Here is a 23,919-nt window from a genome sequence, read left to right as displayed (position 1 = left end):
CAGGTGGGCAAATGAAATCTGCAGCTGCTGAACTGTGCCTGGGATCTGCTGGGGCAGCCCAGGGAGGCCCAGTCATGGGAGGGCACCTCTGTTTACTGCTAAGCAGAGGAGGCTGGTGTCCCTCTGTCTCTCCCTGCTCATGATATTAGAGCCCAGGAGTTAATTGAGCTTCCTGGGTCAGTTGATGTTGTGTCCTCCCTTGTGATCCTGGAGCCCAGACTGAGCAGCTGCTGCTCCCCCAGGGGGTCTGTGCTGGGGAGAGACCTTCATTAAAGTCCTCTCTGTGCCCAACCCTGGGCTTTTCCCACACCAACTCCTGAGCCGGAGCTTGCAGGGGAGGAAAGAGAACAAAAACACCTTCAAAACCAGACTCCAAGGAGAAACTGTAGAATTGGAATTAATTTGCAAACTGGACACCATTAAATTAGGCTTGAATAAAGACTGAGAGTGGATGGGTCATTACACAAAGTAAAAACTATTTCCCCATGGTAGTTTTTTTCCCCTACTGTTATTCACACCTTCTTGTCGACTGTTGGAAATGGGCCTTCCTGATTATCACTACAAAAGTTATTTTTCTCCTGCTGATAATAGCTCACCTTAATTGATTACTCTTGTTATAGTTGGTATGGCAACCCCCATTTTTTCATGTTCTCTGTGTGTATATATATATCTTCCTACTGTATTTTCCACTGCATGCATCTGATGAAGTGAGTTCTAGCCCACGAAAGCTTATGCCCATATAAATGTGTTAGTCTCTAAGGTGCCACAAGTACTCCTGTTCTTTTTGAGGGAAAGTGCTGGGGCTAGGCAGGAAAGTGACTCTGCACAAAGGGCCTGTTTCAGGGACTTGCTGGTGAGTTTGTACCGGAGTGGGAGGGGCTCCCCATGAATCTGTGGATCCCAGAGCTGCTGTCCTGAGTGACACAGCCAGGGTCACACTGGAGAGCAAACGCCCATGGGAACGGGACAGTCCCCAGTTCTCCGAGGGAGAGGGAAGGAGACAGGAAGGGGAGGGGTGAGACCGAAAGGGGCAGCAGGAGCAAGAAGTGGGGAGGGAGGTTCCCAGCCCTGCCCGGATCCATTCCCTGCAACTCCCTGGGCCGACTGACTCTCCTGGGAACAAGGGGAGGAGCTGACAGAGGAGAAGCCAGGTTCTGCCCTGGCCGAGTCACCATGCTGCTGGGGGGACGTGCTGCCCTCGGGGCCAATGTCGGGGGGGATCCCCCAAGTGGCTCCTTTGATTCTGCTCCTTTCTAGACTTTGTCTTAGTGACTCTGTCCCTGGGAGGGTTTAAAAGTGTCTCAGGGGGTTCGTGCTGATGGGTCTGTGTTGTAATAAAGGGACTGAGGGTTTTCCCAGCGTGGCAGAATCCAGAGCGTCTGTCTGTAGGGAGAGGGGGTGTGACATGGACTCTAGCCCCTTCTGAAACCTCCCCCATCGCCCCTCTCGCCCCGACAGGCTGAGGAATCACGTCAACGTTTCATTCCAGATCATCCTGTTTTCCAGGGGACAGGGAAGGGAAATGGTTGTGATGGAGCCAGCTCAGGTAGGGGATTTCCAGGGAGTTGCAGGAGGGGGTGATATAGAGCGGGAGGGACAGGAAAGACACAGGATGAAGCAGGGAGGCGACAGAGTGTGTAAACCCTCTGTGACACATTGAACCTGGGCCTGATTTTCTAAAAAAGGCCCATTGGCAGGGGGGGATTCCCCCATTTCTGAAACAGGAAACACCTCACTGGGGAAAGCTGGGAAAACTGACCAGACTCCCAGTGCTGGAGCCTGGACTCAGTACCCAGAAACTGCTGTGAAATATGAAGGGAAGCTGTTGGGATTCCTGTCCCTGTCCCCGGCTCAGAGCTCCGCTTCCCGTATCAGCCTGTGGCTGGCAGGCGTGTGGGAAATGAGAAGACCCTGCCCTGCTCCGTGTGCTTGGGGACAAGGAGCTCTCACCTTCTCCCACCACCTGAACCCTCCTGGCTGCTCTGGGGAGGGGGGAAGAATTCTGCTTTTCTGGGCCTCCTCCCCTGTAAATAGTGGGATTGTGGCTGGGGCAGCAGGTGCTGAGTGGGGGACTCTTGTTGTTCCAGATGCCGGTGACCTTCGAGGAGGTGGCTGTGTATTTCACCCAGGGGCAGGGGGCTCTGCTGGACCCCACTCAGAGAGCCCTCTACAGGGACGTCATGCAGGAGAACTACGAAATGGTGATCTCGCTGGGTAAGGGATTCCCATCCTCTCGGTTATTAGAAGCTGTGGGGTCTGTGTGTCTGACTCTGGTCAGGTTCTTCCCTGGTCAGTTAGATTTGAGGAGCAGGGTCACGTAGTCCACAGCGCCATTGTGAGAGACTTTCATCTCCACACCCCCTTCGAGGGAACAGAAGAGTCAGAAGCCTAATGGACAGGCTAATTCATCCCCATCTCCCCAGCTGTCAAGGGGCCAGAAACAGGGGATTGCCCTGCCTGTGTTATTTCTCCTTCATACACCGTTCACCTTGCTCCATCCGTGGGGAGGGCTCTAGGTTCTGCAGGCTTGGAAACAGGCAGGAGTTTAACATCCGAGCTATGTGTGTGTTGGCAAGTCCCCCAGAGCACATCTACCCTGAGACCTCCTAGTGAGGATGTAACAACACCTCCGCGCCCTCAGAGTCTGAGTTACCACAATCCCATGTAGGGTCAGGTTAATCTCAGGGAATGTTCCTTGTCACAAATACTCTACCAATGCTCCATGTGCCCTGAGTTTGCCTGATTTCATCCCTGCTCAGGATTCCCCATTCCCAAACCTGACCTGATTGCCCGGCTGGAACGAGGGGAAGAGCCGTGGGTCCCAGATCTCCAGGCCAATGAGGAAAGGGAGAGCCCGAGAGGCACCCGCACAGGTGAGGAGTCAGGGAAACTGAGACAAAAACATGGTGAGTGAAGGAAAAAACTGGGGCTCCCAAAATGTGCCATGAGCGAGAGCTCCCAGTTCTGCCTCATCTCACCCAGATGAGGGCTGCAGTCAGCAGATGTCATATTATCAAGTAAAATTCAGTCACAGCTTCCCACTCATCCTGTTGGCTGTCGGGAATTTCCTCCCTGACTTTCCTTCCCTGGGAGTGTTGGGGTGGGATGTGGAGGCAGAATCCAATGTCTCCATCTCCCAAACAATTACTGCGTTGTTTGTTACCCCTGTGCTATTCCCCTTTCTGTCCTATCTCCTCGGCACAGGCAGTGACTCCTGTCTGGATTCTCTCTCTCCCAGCAGGTGACAGGACAGTGGGTGAGAACAAGGAGGAGAATCATTGGCAGGAAGATCCTGAGAAAGTGGAACTGCAGGGGATATTTTTGAGAAGAGCTGAAGGGAATTTTTCCCAGTGCTTGGAACAGGGAAACGTCTGGGGAGATGGACACAGATCAGAGATGCAGCTGGGAAACTATCCCAGGAAGAAACTGGACGAATCCATTCAAGGTGGCGGAGGATGGAAGGATCCCAAGGAAACCACAGTCCAGCAGACAAGTCACAATGAAGAGAAACCCTACAAATGCCTTGACTGTGGGAAAAGTTTCCGTTTCAGTGCAAACCTGCTTAAACATTGGAGAACCCACACAGGAGAGAAGTCCTACGAATGCTTGGACTGTGGGAAAAGCTTCAGCGAGAAGTCAAACTTTATTATACATCGGAGATTGCACACAGGAGAGAGACCGTATAAATACCTGGAGTCCGGGAGAAGTTTTAGTCAGAGGTCACTCCTTCTTGCACATCAGAGACTGCACACAGGAGAGAGACCCTATAGATGCCTTGAGTGTGGGAAAAGTTTCAGTTTGAAATCAACCCTTAATAGACATCAGAAAACACACACGGGAGAGAAACCGCATAAATGCCTGGACTGTGAGAAAACTTTCAGTCAGCGCTCAAACCTTATTAAACATAGGGGAATCCACACAGCAGAAAGACCATATAAATGCTTGGATTGTGGGAAAACATTCGGTCAAAGCTCGTACCTTGTTAAACATCGGAGAATCCACACAGGAGAGAGACCGTATAAATGCCTTGAGTGTGGGAAAAATTTCATTCGTCACTCAAACCTCACTAAACACAGGAGAATCCACACGGGCGACAAGCCCTATGAATGCAATGACTGTGGGAAAAGTTTCATTGAGAGAACAAAACTTACTAGACATCAGGCAATCCACACAGGAGAGAAACCCCATAAATGCTTGGATTGTGGGAAAACTTTCAGTCAGAAGTCACAACTTCTTATACACGGGAGACTGCACACAGGAGAGAGACCTTATAAATGCCTTGAGTGTGGGAGAAGTTTTAGTCAGAGCTCAAATCTTGTTACACATCAGCGAACCCACACGGGAGAGAGACCTAATATATGCCTTGAGTGTGGGAAAAGGTTTAAGCACAGTTCATCCCTAATTAATCATAGGAGAATCCACACAGGAGAGAGACCGTATAAATGCCTTGAGTGTGGGAAAAGTTTTATGGAAAGTTCATCGCTTACTAAACATGGGAGAATCCACACGGGAGAGAGACCCCATAAATGCCTCGAGTGTGGGAAAGGTTTTATAGAAAGTTCATCCCTTACTAAACATGGGAGAATCCACACAGGAGAAAGACCCTATAAATGTCTTGAGTGTGGGAAAAGTTTCAGTTTGAAATCAACCCTTAATTCACATCAGAAAACCCACGCAGAAGAGAAACCCCATAAATGCCTGGAGTGTGGGAACACTTTTGCTAGGCACTCATCCCTTATTAAACATGGAAGAATCCACATGGGGGAGAGACCTTATAAATGCTTTGACTGTGGGGAAAGCTTCAATAAGAGCTCAGCGCTGACCAAACATCAGAGAATCCACAAGGGTGAGAGACCCTAGAGATAGCCTTACTGCAGGAAAAGATTCCAGTTGACTTCACACGTCACTGACCCACACAACAGAATCTGGGGGAAGCTTTATTTGGTGCTCCCGGAGTATCAGACACCTGCAAATCCACACAGGGAAGAAACCTCTCAGAGGTTCTTAGTTTGGAAAATGCTTCAAGTGGAGCTAACACCGTGTTGGACATCAGCAGGGAAATTTTTTGAGTGCCCTGACTGGGGCTGGCCATGGTGACAAACCCATTTTCTCGTTCCCACACACATCAGGGGCATTTGGCTCCCAAGGATCCAGCTGCCTGTCGCTGGGGTGAGGATCCAGCAGCAGCTGAGCATCAGCTGGTCAGTGACCCTCTGGCTCTGCCTGGTCTAAGCAAACCCCAGGCAGAGGAGGTGAAGCCCCCATCAGCCCCTCCTCCGTGCTGCAGCCCTGGCTGCTGAGCTGATTGGCCACAGGTAGGGAAAGGCTCCAGCACCCATTGCTGCAGGGGCTCTAGGGTCCCATGGCGGCTGGGCAGCTGCGGGGACTCTGTCTCAGAGCTCTGAGGTCCCCCCACCATTTGTGGCTCGGAGCTCTTGGGCCCTCTGCCGCCTGTGGCATCCGGGAGCTGTTGGGGGGCTCCAGCCGCCCACAGTGACTCAAAGCCCTGGGGGCCAATCACGGCAGCGGGAGCTGTGGGACACCCACACAGCCTGCAACAGCTCAGAGCTCTGGGGGGCAGCTCTCGGCTGCCATGGGTGACAGGGGACCCCGCAGCTCCAAGCCGCCACGGGCTGAAGTCACAGAGGTTTCTGGAAGTCACAAATTCCGTGACTTCTGCGAATCCATAACAAAATCGTACCTTTACTTACGTGTTCTGACCCCCTCCCGTTCGCAGGGTGATCATTAGTGCCTGAGTTCCCCCTTTGGGGCCAGATTGTCTCATTCCTAGATAGTCTCACATTACTCCAGGCTGTGCTGAAAAGCATTTAGGTGTTTGTATGTTTTCTCCCTTATGGACCAGAATTAACTAGATGCTAAAAAAGTGGGAGCAGGGACAGTAAAATGTGGAGTTTTAGCTTCTGTGCTAGTTTAGGGCAATGGGGTGAGTCTGAGGGATTCCCTCCTTCCCCCAGCACTGTCACATTCCACTCTCGATAGAGCAGCCTCTATCCAAGCGATGGAGAGTTTTATCCTGTCTCCATCCTACCCCTCCACCTTCCAAGGTGTCACTTACCACCGTGTCCCTGGCTCTCCATGCCTGGGAATCACAGTTTTGATGTCTATGATCTTAAGTCAGGCTCCGGAGTGCTGGAGAAGGAAGTGTCACACACCTGGGAGTGGGCGGGGAAATCCCAATGAACCCCAAAGCACAGTTTGACCTTTCAGAATTTATAGCCCTGTTTCCATCTATTGGTAAAATTGCTTCCTGATTTTTTCTAGGATAATCCAGATTATTTTTAGATGGGAAGGTTTTTTGTCTTTCTCTCTCATTCTTTAATTATATTGATGCTAAAGCTTTTGCCACTAATGCAACCAAATAATGAGGTGAGAAATGATGCCTTTTTGGCCACTTCAGAAGAAAATTAGGTACCTTTTTTCCCCTTGATTTTGAGTTTTAAGGGATTCTCTGAGATTTCACTTTATGAATGTGAAAGTGTTTTATAACCCACCCAAACATCGAGAATCCAGAAGGGTCTGTGGGTTTTTCTCTCTTCGTGAAGGCCGGTAGGTCGCGTACTTTGATACTCGTTTCGTTTGACAGGATGTAGCTCAGATTTGTTGAGGAATTCACGAGACAAATGGTCATTTGCCAAAATCGTCCTTTTTTAGATTTTATTCTAATCTTTAACTAACCCTTTGTCATGAGATTTTTGTGTGTGGTTTGAACAATGACAGTGTTCAGTATCTCTCAGCAGAAAGGCTGATAGGGCGAGCTAAAGTCACACTGCGAGAGGCTGAGACCGAAACGAAGTTATTGCCTCCCCGCAGAGATGTGAGATACCATCGGGAACGGGAGAAGGTGGGGGGAACAGAGCTGGGGAACTGCTGGGTTTGCTCCTCAGAGACAGATGGCTGAAGCTCAGAACTGTGAACTTGCTGCAGAGAGAAACTAGAATTGGACTGTGAGTGTCGTATGTAGCTGCACCTGAGCTCTAAAGGCCCATGAACAATATCCCAAAAAGAATGATGGAGGAGGGGCAGCATCTCCCTATTGCTGTGATGCCGAGGTTGAGCGCAGGCGAGAAGGGAGCCAGGGATGTCAACGGGCCCCGGGCCAGCCTTGAAGCCAGGCCGACACCCAGCATTGAGGCAGAGGGAGATGGGGAACCTGACAGCGCAGCTGGTCACTGTGACACGGCATCCCATTTCTTTATAGAGATACTATTATGATATGGTTATGGCATAACTGTGATGTATTTTAAACAAGATAGGTCATGTGAGATATCATTGAAAAGGTTATGATTTCCTGAACATGATTATGCTATTTGTATGCGTGTATCATTTTTGTATCTTAAGTTAGGAATATTGACTGTGTATCTGTATTACAAATGTGTTTACACCTGGAGAACGCCCACCAAACGAAAGATTCAATCTAAATGGCAGGCTGGGAAGTGCCATTAAAGAGAACAATAGGTTTTCCACAAAGCTAATCTCCCACCAGGGAGCCTTCCTGAGAAAGCTTCAAACCACCTCCAGGTCATGGCTGCTGTGATGCTACAGGGTCATGTGACCAGATCACCTAGTACTGGACTCCATCTTGGAAAACCAGTGTTTTTCCACTGAAAGGTGAGGGAACCAAGCTTGGCGACAAAGGGTTCCCTTCATATGCACAAGCTATTTAAGGCAGGGGAGTGATGACATCATTGTTCTCCCCTTACTCCCTGCCCAAAGGAGACTCTGGGGAACAAGGATTGAACTGAAAGAAAGTGCTGAACCCAGGCTAGAGGGGTTTCTAGCCTGTGAAAGGAATACCTGAGAATTTTAAGCTGCAAACAAGGGCAGCTGACCCCTTAAGAATCTCTGAAACTGGCTTAAATCATCATTTAGGGTGAGAAGTTGCTTTTCATATCCAATCTCTTTAGTATATTAAGCCTAGATTGTGTTTTGTTTATTTGTTAGGTAATCTGCTTTGATCTGTTTGCCATCCCTTGTAATCTATCTTTTGTAGTTAATAAACTTGTTTTTGCTTTATCAAAAACCAGTGTGTGTGGAAGACATAACTTGGGGCAGAAAGCTGTTGTATATTCCTCTCCACATTGAGGGAGGGGGTGAATTTCAGGAGCGTACACTGTACTGTCCCTGTGCAGTGCAGGATGGTATAATTTTTGTTTTAAACTCCAGAGTGGGGTGCGTGCCTTAGGAACTCTCAGGTGCCTCAGCTGTGCCTTCCCATGCGGAGCTGATCACAGAGTCTGTATGAACTTCAGCTGGGTGTGTCCCTACCTGTACGTGTGCTGGCAAAGTGCAGACTGAAGCTTGGGAGAGGGCTTGGCAGGCTGGTCTCAGCAATACAGTGTATAGGGAACACAGGCTGGTTGGATAGGGGGGCTCAGTGGTACCCCAGTTCCAGATGGCACCCCGGGAGGAACCTGTCACAACCCCCTCCCCATCTACCGCAGTGTCCTGAGAGAGACTGTCTCTGCCCCACTCACCCCACACTGCATCCCTCTTGTAACTAACCCCCTGTACCTCATGTTAACCACTTCAAGACGGTTATGATATATTGTACATAAAGAATGTCCGGTGAGGAATCATTGGAAAACTGATGATCTGCTCAACATTATGCCGTTGAAATGTGTGTAACACCAGTGCATGTAGAATCGTGAGATTTTACTGTACGTTTGTTACTAGGGTGACCATATTCCAGGTCCCCAAAAAGAGGACACTGAGGGGGAGGGAGCTGGGGGAGTAGAGTTGTGGGTGCTGGGGGGGTGCGGCGGGGGTATTCATGAGGTGAAGGCAGTGTCGGTCACCGTCACAGTGGCAGGGTGCTGGCACAAGCCCAGAACGCAACGACAGGCATCAGTCGGCCTACTTGTGGGACCCCCTCCCCAGGGCTGGGAGCTGGGACCTGGGTGGGTGGGATCTGGCAGCAATCTGTCAGCTGTGGATGCAGGGGGATGGACCAACTGGGGAGGTGACCGATCAGGGCTGTTTCTGAGCTGCAGTCTGTCTGCTCTGCGGACATTTGCTGTTATGGGAAAACCCACTCACACAGAGGAAGCAGGCTCATAAAAGAGGTTCTGTCTGGGAAAACCCAGACATATGGTAACCCTATTTGTTACTGAAATATTTTGTAGTTCTGGGGAATGCCCATAGATTAACTCCTCAGAGACGAGAAAGGACCGACCCTCGGTGTTAGAAGGCTATCGTCTGGCCATCCACCAATAGGAAGAAGGGGGTAAACCAAGACATGTACAGTTCATCTGAAGGACAGTTTGGAGCTCACATAGGCCATGGAGTTGCCTGACTCCATGATCCAGCAAAGACTTTTCCACTATAAAGGGTCTGAGTCTAAGAAGGGGGGCGGAAAGACCTCTGGCCACCTCCCCTCCCACATCTCTACTTACAGTTGCAAGATCACATGAAAGACAATAGGGGCATCATTGAACTGGGGGGAGTGGTCCTAGCTGGAAGGCTTCCCAGTGAGCAGGGACTGCTGAAAGCTTTGGTGTGAGAGAAATCCTTTTGCTTGTAAAGGTGTGTCTACATGCCAAGCCAAAGTCTACATATATTCGGTTGACTTACAGCCACCACAGTAATTACTGCAGTAGCTGATGTCCACACTACCCTCCTTGGGTCAGTGGGGTGTATCCTCACCAGGAGCACTTCCACCTACCTAAGAGGGGCAGTGTGGGGAGCTGAGAGCCCGGGCTCTCAGCTCCAGCGGCAGCTCCCTCCTAGGAGTCTGACTGCCCCACAAGCTCTGGGTGGGCATCACCCCTCTCCACTCCCCATTCCCTGCAAAGAGCAGGATAAGCCACCTGGGGCTTCTTGTCCCCACAGCGTTCCCCTCCCAGTTTGACACCAGATCATTGAAAGATGCTCTGAGTACAGTCTTTCAACCAGTTGTGCACCCACCTTATAGTAATTTCATCTAGATGAATGAATTCCTCCCTGCTGGTCAGAACTGAGTCTGACCTGGCTGCCCCCGGTTCCTTCCCCCACCATCAGAAAGCAGCAGTTGTCCCCAGTGCGTTCCCAGTACTTACTGCACATTGGGTGCTGCTAGGGTGGCCAAGCGCCCGGTTTTCGACCAGAAAGTCCAGTCAAAAAAGGGGACCTAACAGTTTGTGGTCAGATCTACTGACTGGACACCCAAAGTCTAGTTACTGTGGGTTGGGGGGCACTGGGTCATCACACACACCAGACCCTACTCAACCGGGGCTGCCTCCTACCGGCAGTGGGCAGCTGCAACTCCCAGCCCCGGCTCCACAGGCAAGTCCCTCCTGACCCAGCCAGGGAGGGGGAGAACCTTGGGGAAAGAGGCAGAGTTGGGGCAGGGCCTCGGGGTAAGGGGGGGGAGGTGGGACCTCAGGGGAAGGAGGTGAGGCAGGGGACGTTCCAGCATTCCTGCTGGAGTGTCCGGTTTTTAAATATTGCCAAGTTGGCAACCGAAGTAGCTAGCTGAGAGGCTGGGAAAAATATGAACAAACACACAAATATCACTTTTCACAGCAGCAGACTTAACTAGCTAGCAATAAAGAAATTATGATTTTGATGGGTCTCTGGGTAAGGGAACTGTTTCCCCTCACTGAAACTTAGTGGGGCAGGGAGTTGGTTGGCCCTCCCCTGGCACCAAAAGAAAGGGGAAGGTGAATGGGAAATCAAGATCCTGAAAGTGACAATGGGAGGGCTCAGCACTCCAGGTCAGCCTGATTGACAGGGCAGGCAGGCTAATGAGGGAGTCAGGAGCCTGGGGTCCCATCCGCTGTGTGAGCTGGAGCTGGCTGGGCCGGAGCAGGGCAGGAGCTGCTAAGGAGAGAGCAGAGTGGTGCTGGGATCAGAGCAGCCCCAGCCAGATCCAGAGAGGTGCAGCCCAGGGAGCTGAGCTGGAGGCAGAGCAGCAGCAGCAGGGGTGAGGCAGAGGGGAGCTGGGGCTGGAGCAGTCCAGAGCTGGGTGCTGTGAGCAGCTGTGGAGAGCAAGGGGGGACCCTGGGCAGTGGGCTTGCAGGCTGGACTAAGAGGCAGATCGTAACCATGACCGGGGTCGATGCTGGGAAGAAGGGTCCTGCCACCTAGTGCCATAGGGGGCAGGTTTGTATAATTTTTGGTGGTGCCCCCCCGCTCCCGCCCTGTAAAACCTATATAAAATGAAGCTACAACGCGTCAGTGCCACAAGATTACAAGGGTCAATTAAAAGTGGAAAGTCAGAAGCAGCACTTGCCTACTTCAATATACAGTATTATATTTTGTTGCACCTGTTGTGATGAAGTGGGAATGTTCTTAATATTTTCTCTGAATACTGTGTGGGTGCCTCAGTTTCCCCTGCAAGATGCCAACTGAACGTCTTGGGGACAAAGAGATCAGGTGGCCTCCTTGTCCGGAAGAGAGACAGAGGCCAGAGGAGGGAGTGTCAGTTTAGAGCTGGCTGGGGAAATGGGGAGAGACCCAGAACTTGGTTCTGGGCTCCCCACCCCGCAAGATGGACCTGACAGAGGGGTTCTGTTTTCTGTACCAACAAGCTCTGTTTAAACTGTGTTCCCGTCATCTAACAAATCTTCAATTTTAATGTCTGGCTGAGAGTCACATCTGACTGCGGAGTTGGGGTACAGGGACCTCTGGTTGCCCCAGGACCCGCCTGGGCAGACTCGTTGTGGAAAGTTAATACTAACAACCGGTTCCCTCCTCCTCACCCCAGGAGGGGATCATGCCCACCCCCTGGGGACTCCTGCCCCATCCAACACCCCCATGTTCCTTGACAGCCCCCACCCCGGGACCCGTGCCCTATCTACCCCCCTTCCCTGTCCCCTGACTGCCCCTTGCCACCCCATCCAACCCCTTCTCTCATTCCTGATGGCACCCCGGGACCCCTGCCCCATCCAACCACCCCTTCCTTCTATCCCCTGACTGTCCCTGGAATCCCTACCCCTAACTGCCCCCCACCACCCCATCCAACCCCTGCTCCTTCCTGACTGCCCCCCCAGACCCTTGCCCCCATTCAATCCCCCTGTTCCCTGCCCTCTGACTGCTCTGACACTAATCCACGCCCCCACCATGCCGAACTCCCCTGCTCTCTATCCAACACGCCCTCCCTGCTCCCTTACCGTGCTGCCTGGAGGTGGGGGCCGGGGCAGGAACGGCGCCGCCCGGCCGGAGCATGGGGGCCGGACCCCGGGCAGGAACCGCACCGCCCGGCCAGACCCCGGGGGCCGGGGCAGGAGCCGCGCCGCCCAGCCGAGCTCGCGGCAGGACCCGGGGGCCGGGGCAGGAGCCGTGCCACGCTGCCCTGCCCGGTGAGGTCGCAGCTGGACCCCGGGGGCCAGGAGCCGAGCTGCGCCACGCCGCCCAGCCCCAGGGTCCGGCCATGACCTCACCCAGCGGTGCGGCGCCTGGAGCCCTCCTCCCGCTGGCACCCCCGCCCTCCAGCCTCGGCCCCAGCTCAAACTCACCTGCAGGAAGCCTCTGCTTTCTTCTCACCCCTCCCAGGCTTCCCGCATGAACAGCTGTTTCGCGGGAAGCTGGGGAGGGGGAGGAGAAGCCGGAGGAGCATTCAGAAGAGGTGAGCTGGGGCTGGGGGAAGGGTAGGGAGCTGCTAGAGCTTTTATTAAATTTAAAAGCCCTTTTGGAACTAGTTGTTCCTCCAGGAACAACCGGTTCTAAACGGGCTTCTAAATTTAACAACCGGTACGAACCGGCTGCAGCTCACCACTGGGTGAGAGGCGGGGCGGGCGCTCCAAGCAGGGGAGAAATCTAGCTCCAAATATTGGTGGAGCAGAGCCCCTGACTTTGAATATTCCTGGGGCTTTAGCCCCAGGAGCCGATATAAGTTGGGGCCCATGGCCACTGCCAGAGCAACTGTCCAACCTGCTGCATCCCTGCAGCACAGCCAGGGCCTGGGATGTGCAAGAAACGAACTGTGAACTGCCCTGACATTCCAGAGACACTGGTTGTGGTTCATCCCGCAGAGCAGGGTGACGTGTTTTCCTTTCACCATTCCCATTTTTTTTATTGCTTGCTGCTTAATGAATTGTATTTGTTCTGAACTCTATGCAATGGTCAGGGAAGCATCCAGAGTGGAGAGAGCACCCCAAAGTGGGGACACCCTAGACCCTGTCCTGGGGGTCGAGCCCCACAGGAATCCTGGGTCCAGCCTTGTCCGGATTACGAGGACAAGTGTGGAAGGGGAGTCCTCGAGGTCATTCAGGTCTCTGGGTGAAGGGAGTGGGAGCGAGGACTCAGATCCTGCTGCTATTCCACTCCTCCAGGGTGGTGTATAAGCCAGGAAAGTTCCTCACAATAGCGGGACCGTTTCCACGCTTATTTCTGTGCATATTTATTGGTTTTTCCTAAATTTAATTAAGTATTTTAGGAAAAAGTGTCAGAGCGGCCACCAGCGAGAGCCACCAACTCTTAGGCCACCAACAATTTTGTCGTGAGAGCCCCTGGACTAGATGATCGGTGATGGTCCCTTCTGATGTTCCAGTCTGTGAGTGCAAGGGCTTGTCTACACGGGCAAGATTAAAGCGCTGCTGTGGCATAAAAGAGGTTCTGTCTGGGAAAACCCAGGCAAAAACTCACCTCCATGAGGGGCATAGCTAGGAGGACCAGATAGCTGAGAAAAAACAGGACAGGGGTAAGGAGTAATAGGAGTGTATAGAAAAAAAGTCACAAAAAACAGGGCTGTCCCTATAAAAACGGGACACCTGGTCACCCTACTCCCAGCGCTGGTTCGCTGTCTACCTGGCGCTTTACAGAACTGAAACTTGCGGTGCTCAGGGGGGTGTTTTTTCCCCACCCCGAGTGAGAAAGTTGCAGCGCTGGAAAGTGCCAGTGTAGCCAAGCCCAAAGAAGCCTGGACAGAGAGAGGCAAAGCGCAGTGCGGGGATATCGCTAGGACCCAGGAGCGGCCGGGAGGCGGCTCCGGGCAGCGAGCGCTGGGCTCAGGCCCGGCCGCAGGAAGTGACTCGCAGCCGCTGCGGTGACTCTGGCTCCCAGGCTCCTGGCGAGATCCCCGAGCCCCGGGGGGCGGCTGGTGCTGGGAGCCCGGAGCCCTGGCTGCAGCCGGGAGAGGGGAATCTCCAGCAGGGCCCTTCCCGCTGCTCCCCCCAGGAGCCTCTCCCAGGGCAGAGCCCCCAGCCCGGCCCGGCCCCTGCCCCGGGGGCCCCGCTCGGAGGGAAGGTGAGAGAGACCCGCCCCCCCCGGGGATCAGAGGTGCAGGGGGTGAGGGCAGGCGGGGGGAGCGGGGTGGGTGCTGGGGACGGCTGGGGGCGGGGACGCACTGAAGGGAAGATGGGGGGGATCGGGGGGCTGAGGGGATCGAGGCTGGAATGGGGGAAGATGTGAGGGGGGCACTGCGAGGGAAAGGGGGGGATGTGGGGGGACTGGCTGGGGAAGGGAGAGACAGGCAGGGAGAAGGCAGCCGGGTAGGGAGAGAGACAACGGCAGCTCTTTCGGCCCTTGGGACGCGAGATGTTGAGGGGCTGCCCTGCCCAGCAGCCAGTGGGGATTTTTTTTCCTCCTGAAACTGGTGAAACAAGGGGACTAACCCCTCAGGGCTCAGCAGCTACAAGGCAAATTTACACCCACGCACTCACACTCTTACTTCATTATTTTAAGGCAGACCCATGCTTTTGGGGTCTGTCTCCTGAGTGTTGGGGGCTGCCCAGGGCCCTGGTCTGATTTCCGGGCAGGATTCAGATCTCAGCCAGACCGGAGTCACTTCTGGCTCTGGCAGGGGTGAGTGCGGATTGGGCCAATGAGATCAGTCCCTGCCTGTCCGGGGGGGCTGCAGGGGCAGGACAGGGAGGTTCAGAGGGCCATCAAGGGGCTCCAGTTCTGGCTAAGGGAGAGTAGGAGGCAGGTGTGTGTCTCTCCTTGCTCAAATTATTACAGCCCAGGAGTGCAGCCCCGCCCCCTCAAAAGCTGCTGCCTCCTCCATTTTGAGCTGGGAGCCCAGACTGAGGTGCTGCTTCTTATCCGGTGGAGTCTGGGCCTGGGCGAGACCTTCATCAAAGCCCCTTCCCTGCCCAGCCCCTGTGGGAACTTTCTCCATGGCTGGAACCAGCTCCAGGGGCAGCCCCGGGCTCTGCTGACACCAGCCCCAGATCTGCAGCCTGCCGGTGATGGGGGGACCTGGGGGACAAGGCTGGGGCCGGGCAGGACAATGACTCTGCAGAAAGGGCCCCTTTCCAGGACCTGCTGGTGAGTTTGTACTGGAGGGGGAGGGGCTCCCCCTGTGCCTGCGGCTCCCAGATCTGTTGCTCCTTGCACAGCCAAGTTCAAACCCATCAGTCTACTGAAGAGCGAATGCCCATGTAACTGGGGCAGAATCAGTTCTCCCAGACAGAGGGGATAGAAACAGAGAGTGACCACACTGGAAGGGGCAGCAGGAGCAGTAAGCGGGAAGGGAGGTTCCCAGGTCCCAGCCCTGCCTGGATCCATTCCCCAGAGGCAGACTGACTCTCCTGGGCACAAAGGGAGGAGCTGAGAGAGGAAAAGCCAGGTCTTGTCTCTCTTGAATCACTGGGCTGCTCGGAGGGTGGGGGGATGTGCTGCCTTTGGGGACAGTGTCGGGGGAATCCCCCAAAGTGGCTCCTTTGATTCTGCTCTTTCTCTAGCATTCAGCCCAGGGATGCTCTTACTGGGACGATTTAAAAGTGCCCCAGTGAGTTTAGTTCTGCTGGGAGGGGCCTGGCCTGGATGGTAATGAACTAACAGGGTTTCTTCCCAGCATGGCAGAGTCCCGAGTGTCTGTCTGCAGGGAGATGCTCCTGAGGGCATTCTGCACCCCCAAAAATAAACATTTTGTGCACAGTATTTTAAAATTCTGCAATTGTTTTTGTCAAATAAATGTGGAGGCTCCAGCCTGGCATTGGGGAGCACAGGCCACCGGCTGCACAGAGGTGGGAGATCACTCTGCAGCTCCCCCTTCCAGGACACGGACTCAGTGGTGACGCTGCACCCAATCCTGACACAGTGCAAGGACCGGGCCTGCCCCAGAAACACCCCAGGGCCCTGCCCCCCATGCCAGGTGGCAGGATCCCAGTGTGGAGGGGCTTGGTGTGGGTGGGGAATCCAGGTGTGGGTTGAGAGGGTCCTGTGTGGAGCAATCTGGATGGCTCAGTGGAGGATCCATGTGAGGGGGGATCTGGATGCACAGGGGCTTTTGGGGGATTCTGGGTGGAACGGTAAGGGGACTCTGCAGTGGGGTCCAGGTGAAAGTGGTTAGGGCTCAGCAGGGTGAGGTCTGAGTGGGGGTCGAGGATGGATCTCAGCCAGGGGGTCTGGGTGTTGGAGGCTTAATGGGGTCATCCAGATGCTGGGGAGTGGGATCAGTAGGGTTGTGATCCAGGTGTATCTAGTTGGGGCTCAGTAGGATGGGGATCTGGGTGCGGGTGGCTCCTTGGGGTGGTCAAGGTGCAGGAGGAGTGGGTGTGAGGGGGTCTGGATGGGGGAGCAGCTCCCTGCATAGCCATCCATCCCCCTGCAGCTGAGGAGCGATGGGTGCAGGAAGCATGGGTGGGAGGGTGAGTTTTCAGAGCTTTCTACACAAGGGGATAAATCTGGGGGTGCGTCTGACATGGCCCCAGGTGCTGTGCTGAGTAGCATGACTTCTTTTGTGGCTTCTCTTTGCTTCCCCATCAGAAAGTAATTTTTCTGCGGGGAAACAAAGAAATATGTGGGGCACATAAATTCTGTGCACACGTACTTGTGCAGAATCCCCCCAGGAGTACGGGAGAGAGGCTGGGGGGAATTGGGATGTGAAATGGACTCAAGCCCTTTCTGTAACCTCCCCTCTCACCCTGACAGGCTGGAGAATCACATCCAGGTTTTGGTCCAGATCGGCCCGTATTCCCACGGGAGAGGGAAGGGAAATGGCTGTGTCGAAGCCAGATCAGGTAGGGGATTTTCAGGGAACAAAAGGGAGGGTTGTTGTGGAGGGGAAGGGGCAGGAAACACACAGCATGAGGCAGGGAGGGAGGGGCCAGAGTGTGATAAACCTGCTGGGACAGGTTCAACTTGGGCCTGATTTTCCAAAGAAAATGGTGAGGTATGTGTGTGTGCGGGGGGGACATTCCCCTATTTCTGAACCAGGAAACACCGCCCTGAGCAGGGCTGGGAAAAGTCCAGAGTCCCAGTGCTGGAGCTTGAACCTATTAGCCAGAGGCTACTGTGAAATACAAAGGGAAGCTGTCAGGATTCCTGTCCCCGGCTCAGAGCTCTGCTTCCTGTATCAACCTCTGGCCAGCAGGTGGATGGTAAATGAGAAGACCCTGCCCTGCTCCATCTACTGGGAGGGACAAGGAGCTCTCAGTTTCTCCCCACCCCCTGAAGCCACCTGGTTGCTCTGAGCAGGGTGCGGGTGAGATTCCACTCCTGTTGTCCTCCCAAAGCTTCTGAGATGTTTATTTTTTCTTCTTCCTTTCCTGTGTGACTAGTGGGATTGTTGCTGGGGGACTCTTGTTGTTTCAGATGCCGGTGACCTTCGAGGAGGTGGCTGTGTATTTCACCCAGGGGCAGGGGGCTCTGCTGGACCCTGGTCAGAGAACCCTCTACAGGGATGTCATGCGGGAGAATTATGAGACTGTGACCTCACTGGGTAAGGGACGCCTGTGCCCTCGATTATTAGAAAGTTTTGGGACTGCATTTCTGACTCCGGTCAGGTTCTTCCCTGGTCCGTTAGATTGAAGGGGAATGGGTTCCATAATCCACAGCTGCCGCGTAAGAGAGAGAGTTGCATCTTCAAACCCCCTTCAATGAGACCAGGGTGCTAAAACCTAATGGATGTGCTAAACCATCCCCCAGCTTTCAAGGGGATAGCAGCTGTGTATTATCCTGTCTGTATTGTTTCTCGGTTGCAAACAGAATCCCTGGTCACCTCCCTCCTTGGGAATAGCTCCAGCCATGGGGAGGGCTCTGGGCTCTGCAGGGGTTTAACTCCAGAGCGGTGTGTTTATCTGCAAGGCCCCCAAAGTGCACAGATCCTGGGAACTGCTAGTGAGGGCGTAACAATTCCCCCCCCACCTCCCCAGATGACTGCCTCCCCCAAGAGGGCTCAGCTGTGTTCCCGTCTCCTTGGATTCCAAATTCTCTCAGCACAGCACGGGAACAGGTTCAATTCATAGAATGCCCTTTGTGACAGACACTCTCCCAATCCTCCACACACCCTGATCTGGGCTGATTTCCCCCCCCGCACAGGATTCCCCATTCCCAAACCTGAGCTGATCACCCGGCTGGAACGAGGGGAAGAGCCATGGATCCCTGATCTCCGGGCCTGCGAGGAAAGAGAGATACCAAGGGGCACCCACACAGGTGAGGACGCAGTGAAACTGACAGAGAAATGATCCGGCGAGTGAAGGAAAAAGTTGAGAAACTCAAACATGTGCAATGAGCGAGCGCCCTTAGTTCTGCCTCGTCTCAGCCAGGGCAGGGCTGGAGTCAGCAGATATCGCTCACGACTTTCCACCCATCCTGTTAGCTGCAGGAGTTTCCTTCCCAACTTTCCTTCCCTGTGAGTGTTTGGGTGGGAAGTAGAGACAGAATCCAATTGCTCAGTCTTCACAGCTTTAGCGTGTTGGGTTTTTGAGCTATTCCTCTTTCTCCTGGAGTGTGTCTCTCTCCCAGCAGGTGCTGAGCGAGGGAGTGAGAACGAGGAGGAGAATCAACATGAGGAAGTTCCTGGGGAAGTGAAACCACAGGGGACCTTTGAGGGAAGAGCTGAAGGGAATTTTTCCCAGTGCTTGGAAGAGGGAGAAGCCTGGGGAAATTGGCACAGGTCAGAGAGGCTGCTGGGAAACCACCCAGAGAAGAAAGTGGATGAAACTATTATATATGGGGGTGGAGACAAGGATCCCACAGCCCAGCAGACAAATCCTCAGGAAGAGAAGCCGTACCACTGCCTCCAGTGTGGGGAACAATTCATTCTGAGATCACAGCTCATTACACATCAAACAGTCCATACTGGAGAGAAACCCCATAAGTGCCTGGACTGTGGGAAAAGTTTTAGCCGTAGCTCACACCTCATTGGACATTGGAGGACCCACACTGGGGAGAGACCCTATAAATGCCTCCACTGTGGGAAGAGTTTCACTGAGAGCTCACACCTTATTCGACATCAGAGGATTCACACGGGAGATAAACCTCATCAGTGCCTGCACTGTGGGAAAAGTTTCATTCAGAAAACAGACCTTCTATCACATCAGACAATCCACACAGGAGAGAAGCCCTATAAATGCTTGGACTGTGGGAAAAGCTTCAATAACCGCTCAAACCTTACTAAGCATCGGCAAATCCACACAAGAGAGAGACCTTATAAATGCCTGGACTGTGGGGAAAGTTTCAGCCACAAATCAGACCTTACTGAACACTGGCGAATCCGGAGAGGAGAAAGACCCTATAAATGCCTCGATTGCGGGAAAAGTTTCACACAGAGATCAGGCCTTGTTACACATCAGAGAATCCACACAGGAGAGAAACCCTATAAGTGCTTAGACTGTGGGAAAAGTTTCACACACAGATCGGCCCGTAATAGACATCAGACAGTCCACACAGGAGAGAGACCCCATAAGTGCTTGGAGTGTGGGAACAATTTCACACGGAGATCAGCCCTTATTACACATCAGGCAACCCACACAGGCGAGAGACCCCATAAGTGCTTGGACTGTGGGAAAAGTTTCCCACACAGATCATCCCTTATTAGACACCAGGCGAGCCACACGGGAGAAAGACCCTATAAATGCCTCGACTGTGGGAAAAGTTTCATGCACAGATCAAACCTCATCTTACATCAGAGAATCCACACGGGCTATAAACCTCATGAATGCCTTGCTTGTGGGAAAAGCTTCAGTAAGAGCTCAAACCTCACTAAACATCGGAAAACCCACAAGGGTGAGAGCAACCCTATGAATAGCTTGACTGCAGGAAAAGATTCAATCCAAGCTCACACTTCAGCGATACAGACAACAGTGGGACCTTGAGTGTGGGGGCAGCTTCATTTGGTGCTTCCATTGTATCAGGCATCCGCAAATCCACACAGGGAAGAAACCTCTGAGATGTTCTCAGTGTGTAAAATGCTCCATGTGGAGCTAACACCATGTTAGACATCAGAGCAGGGAAATTCTCTCAGGGTCTTGACTGGGGCTGGCCATGGTGACAAACCCATTTCCTCGTTCCCACACACATCAGGGGTGTTTGGCTCCCAAGTGTCCAGCTGCCCGTCGCTGGGATGAGGATCCAGGAGCAGCCGAGCATCAGCTGGTCAGTGACCCTCTGGCTCTGCCTGGTCTAAGCAAACCCCGGGCAGAGGAGGAGAAGCCCTGATCAGCCCCTCCTCCCTGCCGCAGCCCTGGCTACTGAGCTGCTGGGACACAGGTGTGAGGAAGGAAGAGAGAGAAACTCCTCCAGCCGCTTCCTCTGTCTGGCTGAAGTTCCCTTCTAGAAACAAGAAAGTTACTACAAAAATAATAAAATCCTATGTACAAGAATAAAAGCAGTCTTCCTGGAAAGATTGGACAGCGCAGCGCTCAGGGTGAGAAGACAGCAGAAGCTGTGACTTGGATCCTGTGGCGGTGAGAAGGAACTGAAGATGTGGTCGGTCTGTCCCGCCCCTTATCGCCTGGGGTGAACCCACAAGCTGGGACAAGGTCACATGCGTGGACCAATGGACGCTCCTACTTTGAAAAGCTGTGTCTCCTGGCACAGTGTAGGTGCATAATCCTCATGGAATACAATAGGGACTATCACTCGAAGAAGAAAGATACTTGGGCCAGGCCCCAGCTTCACTCTAGACACCTGTCATCCCCCACCCCATCTTCCACCATCCCCTGGGCTGGGCTCCCCACTGACCTGGAGCTGTTTCCTGCAGGGGGAGTGTCCATGGGGTTGGTAACTCCTCCCCTCCCCAAATTGCCCAGGGTGCTGGGTTCTGGGGGATTAAGGGTTAAGGGACAAGGATGTATTTTGGAAGGAAACTAGACATTGAAAGGTTGGGGCTGGAGGAACTGGAACCAAGGGAGCTGGGTGCTGGGATATCGAGTGTTTGGGGATGATGGGATAAGAGGTGAGGGAGAGCAAAGGGGTAGAGAGATGCTGCCTCTCCTCACTCACCCCCTCTGCCGCTTCTCCCTGCCTCCTCTGCATTCAGACAGCGCCACTGAGCGGGATTGATTCCCACAGGGCCTTTTGTGGGAGGCCTGGAGATCCCCCTCTGCAACATCAGCCTCGGAGGTTCTCTCTGTGGTAGGAAATGTGGTTGGGATTAGCCAGCGCATCAATGTGACCCTCCACCAGATTCCTCCGGGGCTGCGGTGGGGAGAGAGGTGACAGGACTGGGGCTGGGTTTGGGGAGGGGCGCCCTGCGACAGGGCCGAGCCACCACGGCTGAGGCCAGGCCAGGTGGCTGTGGCTGGGGCCAGGCTACGCCCTGCCACCCTGGCTGGCATTGGGATAGGATAGGGGTGCCCTGGCCATGGCATAGCTGGGGCTGAAGGCCACCCCGGCAGGTCTGCGCTGCCGCATAGTTGGGGCCAGGTGAGGGGCATCGTGGCAGGTCCCCAGGCGGGTTCCCTGAGCACCTGCACAGAGCTAAATAGGTTGTTGTGCAGCCTTAGGTGGGGACAGTGAAATGTGGTGTTACCTTCTGTGCTATTTCAGGGCAATGGGGTGAGTCCAAGAGATTCCCTCCTTCCCCCAGCACCGTCACCCTCCACACGACGCAGCAGCCTCCGTCCCAGCAATGGAGAGTTTTATCCTGGCCCCATTTTACCCGCTGCCTCCCAAGGTGTCACTTACCACCGTGTCCCTGGCTCTCCGTGACAGCAAGTGTCCAAATCCAAATGAATCTGAAGGCACATTTTGACCTTTCTGATCTTATAGCCCGGTTTCCATCTCTTGGGGTACGTCCACACTACCCGCCGGATCGGTGGGTAGCGATCGATCTGTCGGGGATTGATTTATCGCGTCTCGTCTAGACGCGATAAATGGATCCCCGCCGCGTTCCCCGTCGACTCCGGAACTCCACGAGGGTGAGAGGCGGAAGTGGAGTCGACGGGGGAGCCGCAGCCGTCGATCCCGCGCCGTGAGGACGGGAGGTAAGTCGATCTAAGATATGTCGCCTTCAGCTACGCTGTTCTCATAGCTGAAGTTGCGTATCTTACATCGGCACCCCCCCACCCCCAGTGTAGACCAGCCCTTGGTAAAATTGCTCCCAGTTTTTGTCCAGGCTAGTCCAGATCATTTGTAGATGGGAAGCTGCTTTGTTTTTATTATTAGGATGATGCTGAAACTTGTGTAACTAACATGACAAAATAATGAGGCGAGAATAGGGTGACCAGATGTCCCGATTTTAAAGGGACAGTCCTGATATTTGGCACTTTGTCTTATCAGGCACCTATTACCCCCCACCCTCTGTTCCAAATTTTCACACTTGCTGTCTGGTGAGAAGTAAAGCAGGTTTAGCCATTTTAGAAGAAAATGGGTAAATATATTGTCCTGATTTTGAATCTGAAGATTCTCTGAGATTTCACTTTATGAACATGTTTTTTGTGGGTTTTTCTCTCTTCCCGACCACCGATTGGTCACTCATTTGGGTATTAGTTTAGCTTGACAGAGTGTAGCTCAGATTTATTGAGGAAATCACAACACAAGTGGTCCTTTGCCAGAATAGTCCTTTTAAAATGTATTTTGACCTTTTTCTACCTTTTGTCACAGGATTTTTGTGTTGTTAGAACCATGGTAATTATCAATATCGGCACAAACATGGAGATTGAGCGCTAGATTTACACTCAGAGACTGAAACAGGGAATGAAGTTACTGCCTGATCCCTGCAGAGATGTGAGATACCATTGGGCCGGGGAAAAGACGGGGAGAACAGAACTGGAAAATGTCTGAGTTTGCTCCTCAGAGCCAGACAGCTGTGAACTCGCTGCATCAGAGCCAGAGAGAGACTAGACTTGGCCTGAGAGTTGTGTGAAGTTGTCCCTAAAATCTACATGGCTCTAACGACACCCCAAGAAAAATGACAGGGGAGGGGGCAGCGTCTCCCTATTGCTGAGATGCTGCGTGGTTGGGCGCAGGCAAGAAGGGAGCTGGGGATGTTAGGAGACCTGGGCAGCCTTGAAGCCAGGCCGAGCCTCAGTGATGGGGGCAGATGGAGATGGGGAATCTGACAGCCCTGCTGGTCACCCCCCTCCCCACTCACCCCTCTAACCTGAGCTCTTTGGATTCCCTGCTCCTGGGGTTTTTGCTTTTGTGAGAGGCTCCCAGCGCCTCTTGTGGCTTCTCTGCGCTTTTCACACAATGTGTAGATCTTGCCGGTCCATGGGGGAGTTGGGTGCAGCAGTGTGCTGGGCTGGGACTGGACTGGGCTGGGCTGGACTGGGCTGGGCTGAAGGTGGGGAAAGGAGTCTGTCTTTTGCTTGTCCTTTGGAATAATAAAGGACAATTTAGTTTCTCCCACTCCCAGTCTCCGTTGTTTTGCGTGAAATGGCTGCCAACTGCAGAGGTGAGGTTCAGGACCGGCTCTAGCAGCAGCAAAGCAGGCACATGCTTGGGGCGGCACATTTCCAGGGGCGACATTCCGGCCGACATCTTCAGAAATTCCAACATCAAGCCCCAGCTCTCGGGCAACAACGTGTCAACCAACTGCCTGGATGTGGCGGGCAGTGGCCCTCCTGGCTACTGCTACAAAGTCTGCCTGACCCCGAAGTCCGCCAAGGCGACTTCATGTTCCTAAAGCCCGAGTCCCCCGAGGAACAACGAGAAAGCCGGCGAGAACTTACCAGGGCTGGGAAGGAAGCCCAGTGTGGCCAGTAACACCGTCAGTGCCACCAGCCAGGTAACCCTGCGCTGCAGTACAGCCGGTGGGGCTCAGTGAGACGCACCGGGAGAGAGAGCCATGAAAATACCCCTTCAAGG

General features: G+C 53.5%; 1 protein-coding gene and 1 long non-coding RNA gene across 4 annotated transcripts; both read left to right on the top strand.

Annotated features, from left to right (window-relative positions):
• Nucleotides 1–2,761: 2,761 nt before the first annotated feature.
• LOC120393841 (zinc finger protein 135-like) lies at nucleotides 2,762–22,016 on the top strand. Of its 3 annotated transcripts, XM_039518336.1 has the most exons (3): nucleotides 17,551–17,605; nucleotides 18,205–18,318; nucleotides 18,634–22,016. In XM_039518336.1, the coding sequence occupies exons 1-3, from the start codon at nucleotides 17,572–17,574 to the stop codon at nucleotides 19,980–19,982; spliced, it is 1,497 nt and encodes a 498-aa protein (XP_039374270.1). In that variant the 5' UTR covers nucleotides 17,551–17,571; the 3' UTR covers nucleotides 19,983–22,016. The 3 variants fall into 3 exon arrangements, with proteins under 3 accessions (XP_039374271.1, XP_039374272.1, XP_039374270.1); XM_039518337.1 differs by lacking the exons at nucleotides 17,551–17,605; nucleotides 18,205–18,318; nucleotides 18,634–22,016 and adding exons at nucleotides 2,762–2,873; nucleotides 3,242–7,984; XM_039518338.1 differs by lacking the exons at nucleotides 17,551–17,605; nucleotides 18,205–18,318; nucleotides 18,634–22,016 and adding exons at nucleotides 2,762–2,906; nucleotides 3,242–7,984.
• LOC120393845 lies at nucleotides 14,125–17,522 on the top strand. Its single transcript, XR_005592138.1, has 3 exons — nucleotides 14,125–14,184; nucleotides 16,816–16,904; nucleotides 17,479–17,522. It is a non-coding gene; the product is annotated as an uncharacterized LOC120393845 (long non-coding RNA).
• Nucleotides 22,017–23,919: the final 1,903 nt, after the last annotated feature.

Source organism: Mauremys reevesii, unplaced genomic scaffold, assembly GCF_016161935.1.
Source record: "Mauremys reevesii isolate NIE-2019 unplaced genomic scaffold, ASM1616193v1 Contig34, whole genome shotgun sequence".
NCBI lineage: Eukaryota > Metazoa > Chordata > Testudines > Geoemydidae > Mauremys > Mauremys reevesii.
Note: the sequence above shows the minus strand (reverse complement) of the source record. Positions and strands in the feature narration are given on the sequence as shown.

Coding starts and splice junctions, on each gene's coding strand:
- LOC120393841 (XM_039518336.1), top strand. CDS start 17,572: ATGCGGGAGAATTATGAGACTGTGACCTCACTGG. Junction 17,606..18,204: donor TGAGACTGTGACCTCACTGG/GTAAGGGACGCC, acceptor CCCCCCGCACAG/GATTCCCCATTCCCAAACCT. Junction 18,319..18,633: donor ACCAAGGGGCACCCACACAG/GTGAGGACGCAG, acceptor CTCTCCCAGCAG/GTGCTGAGCGAGGGAGTGAG.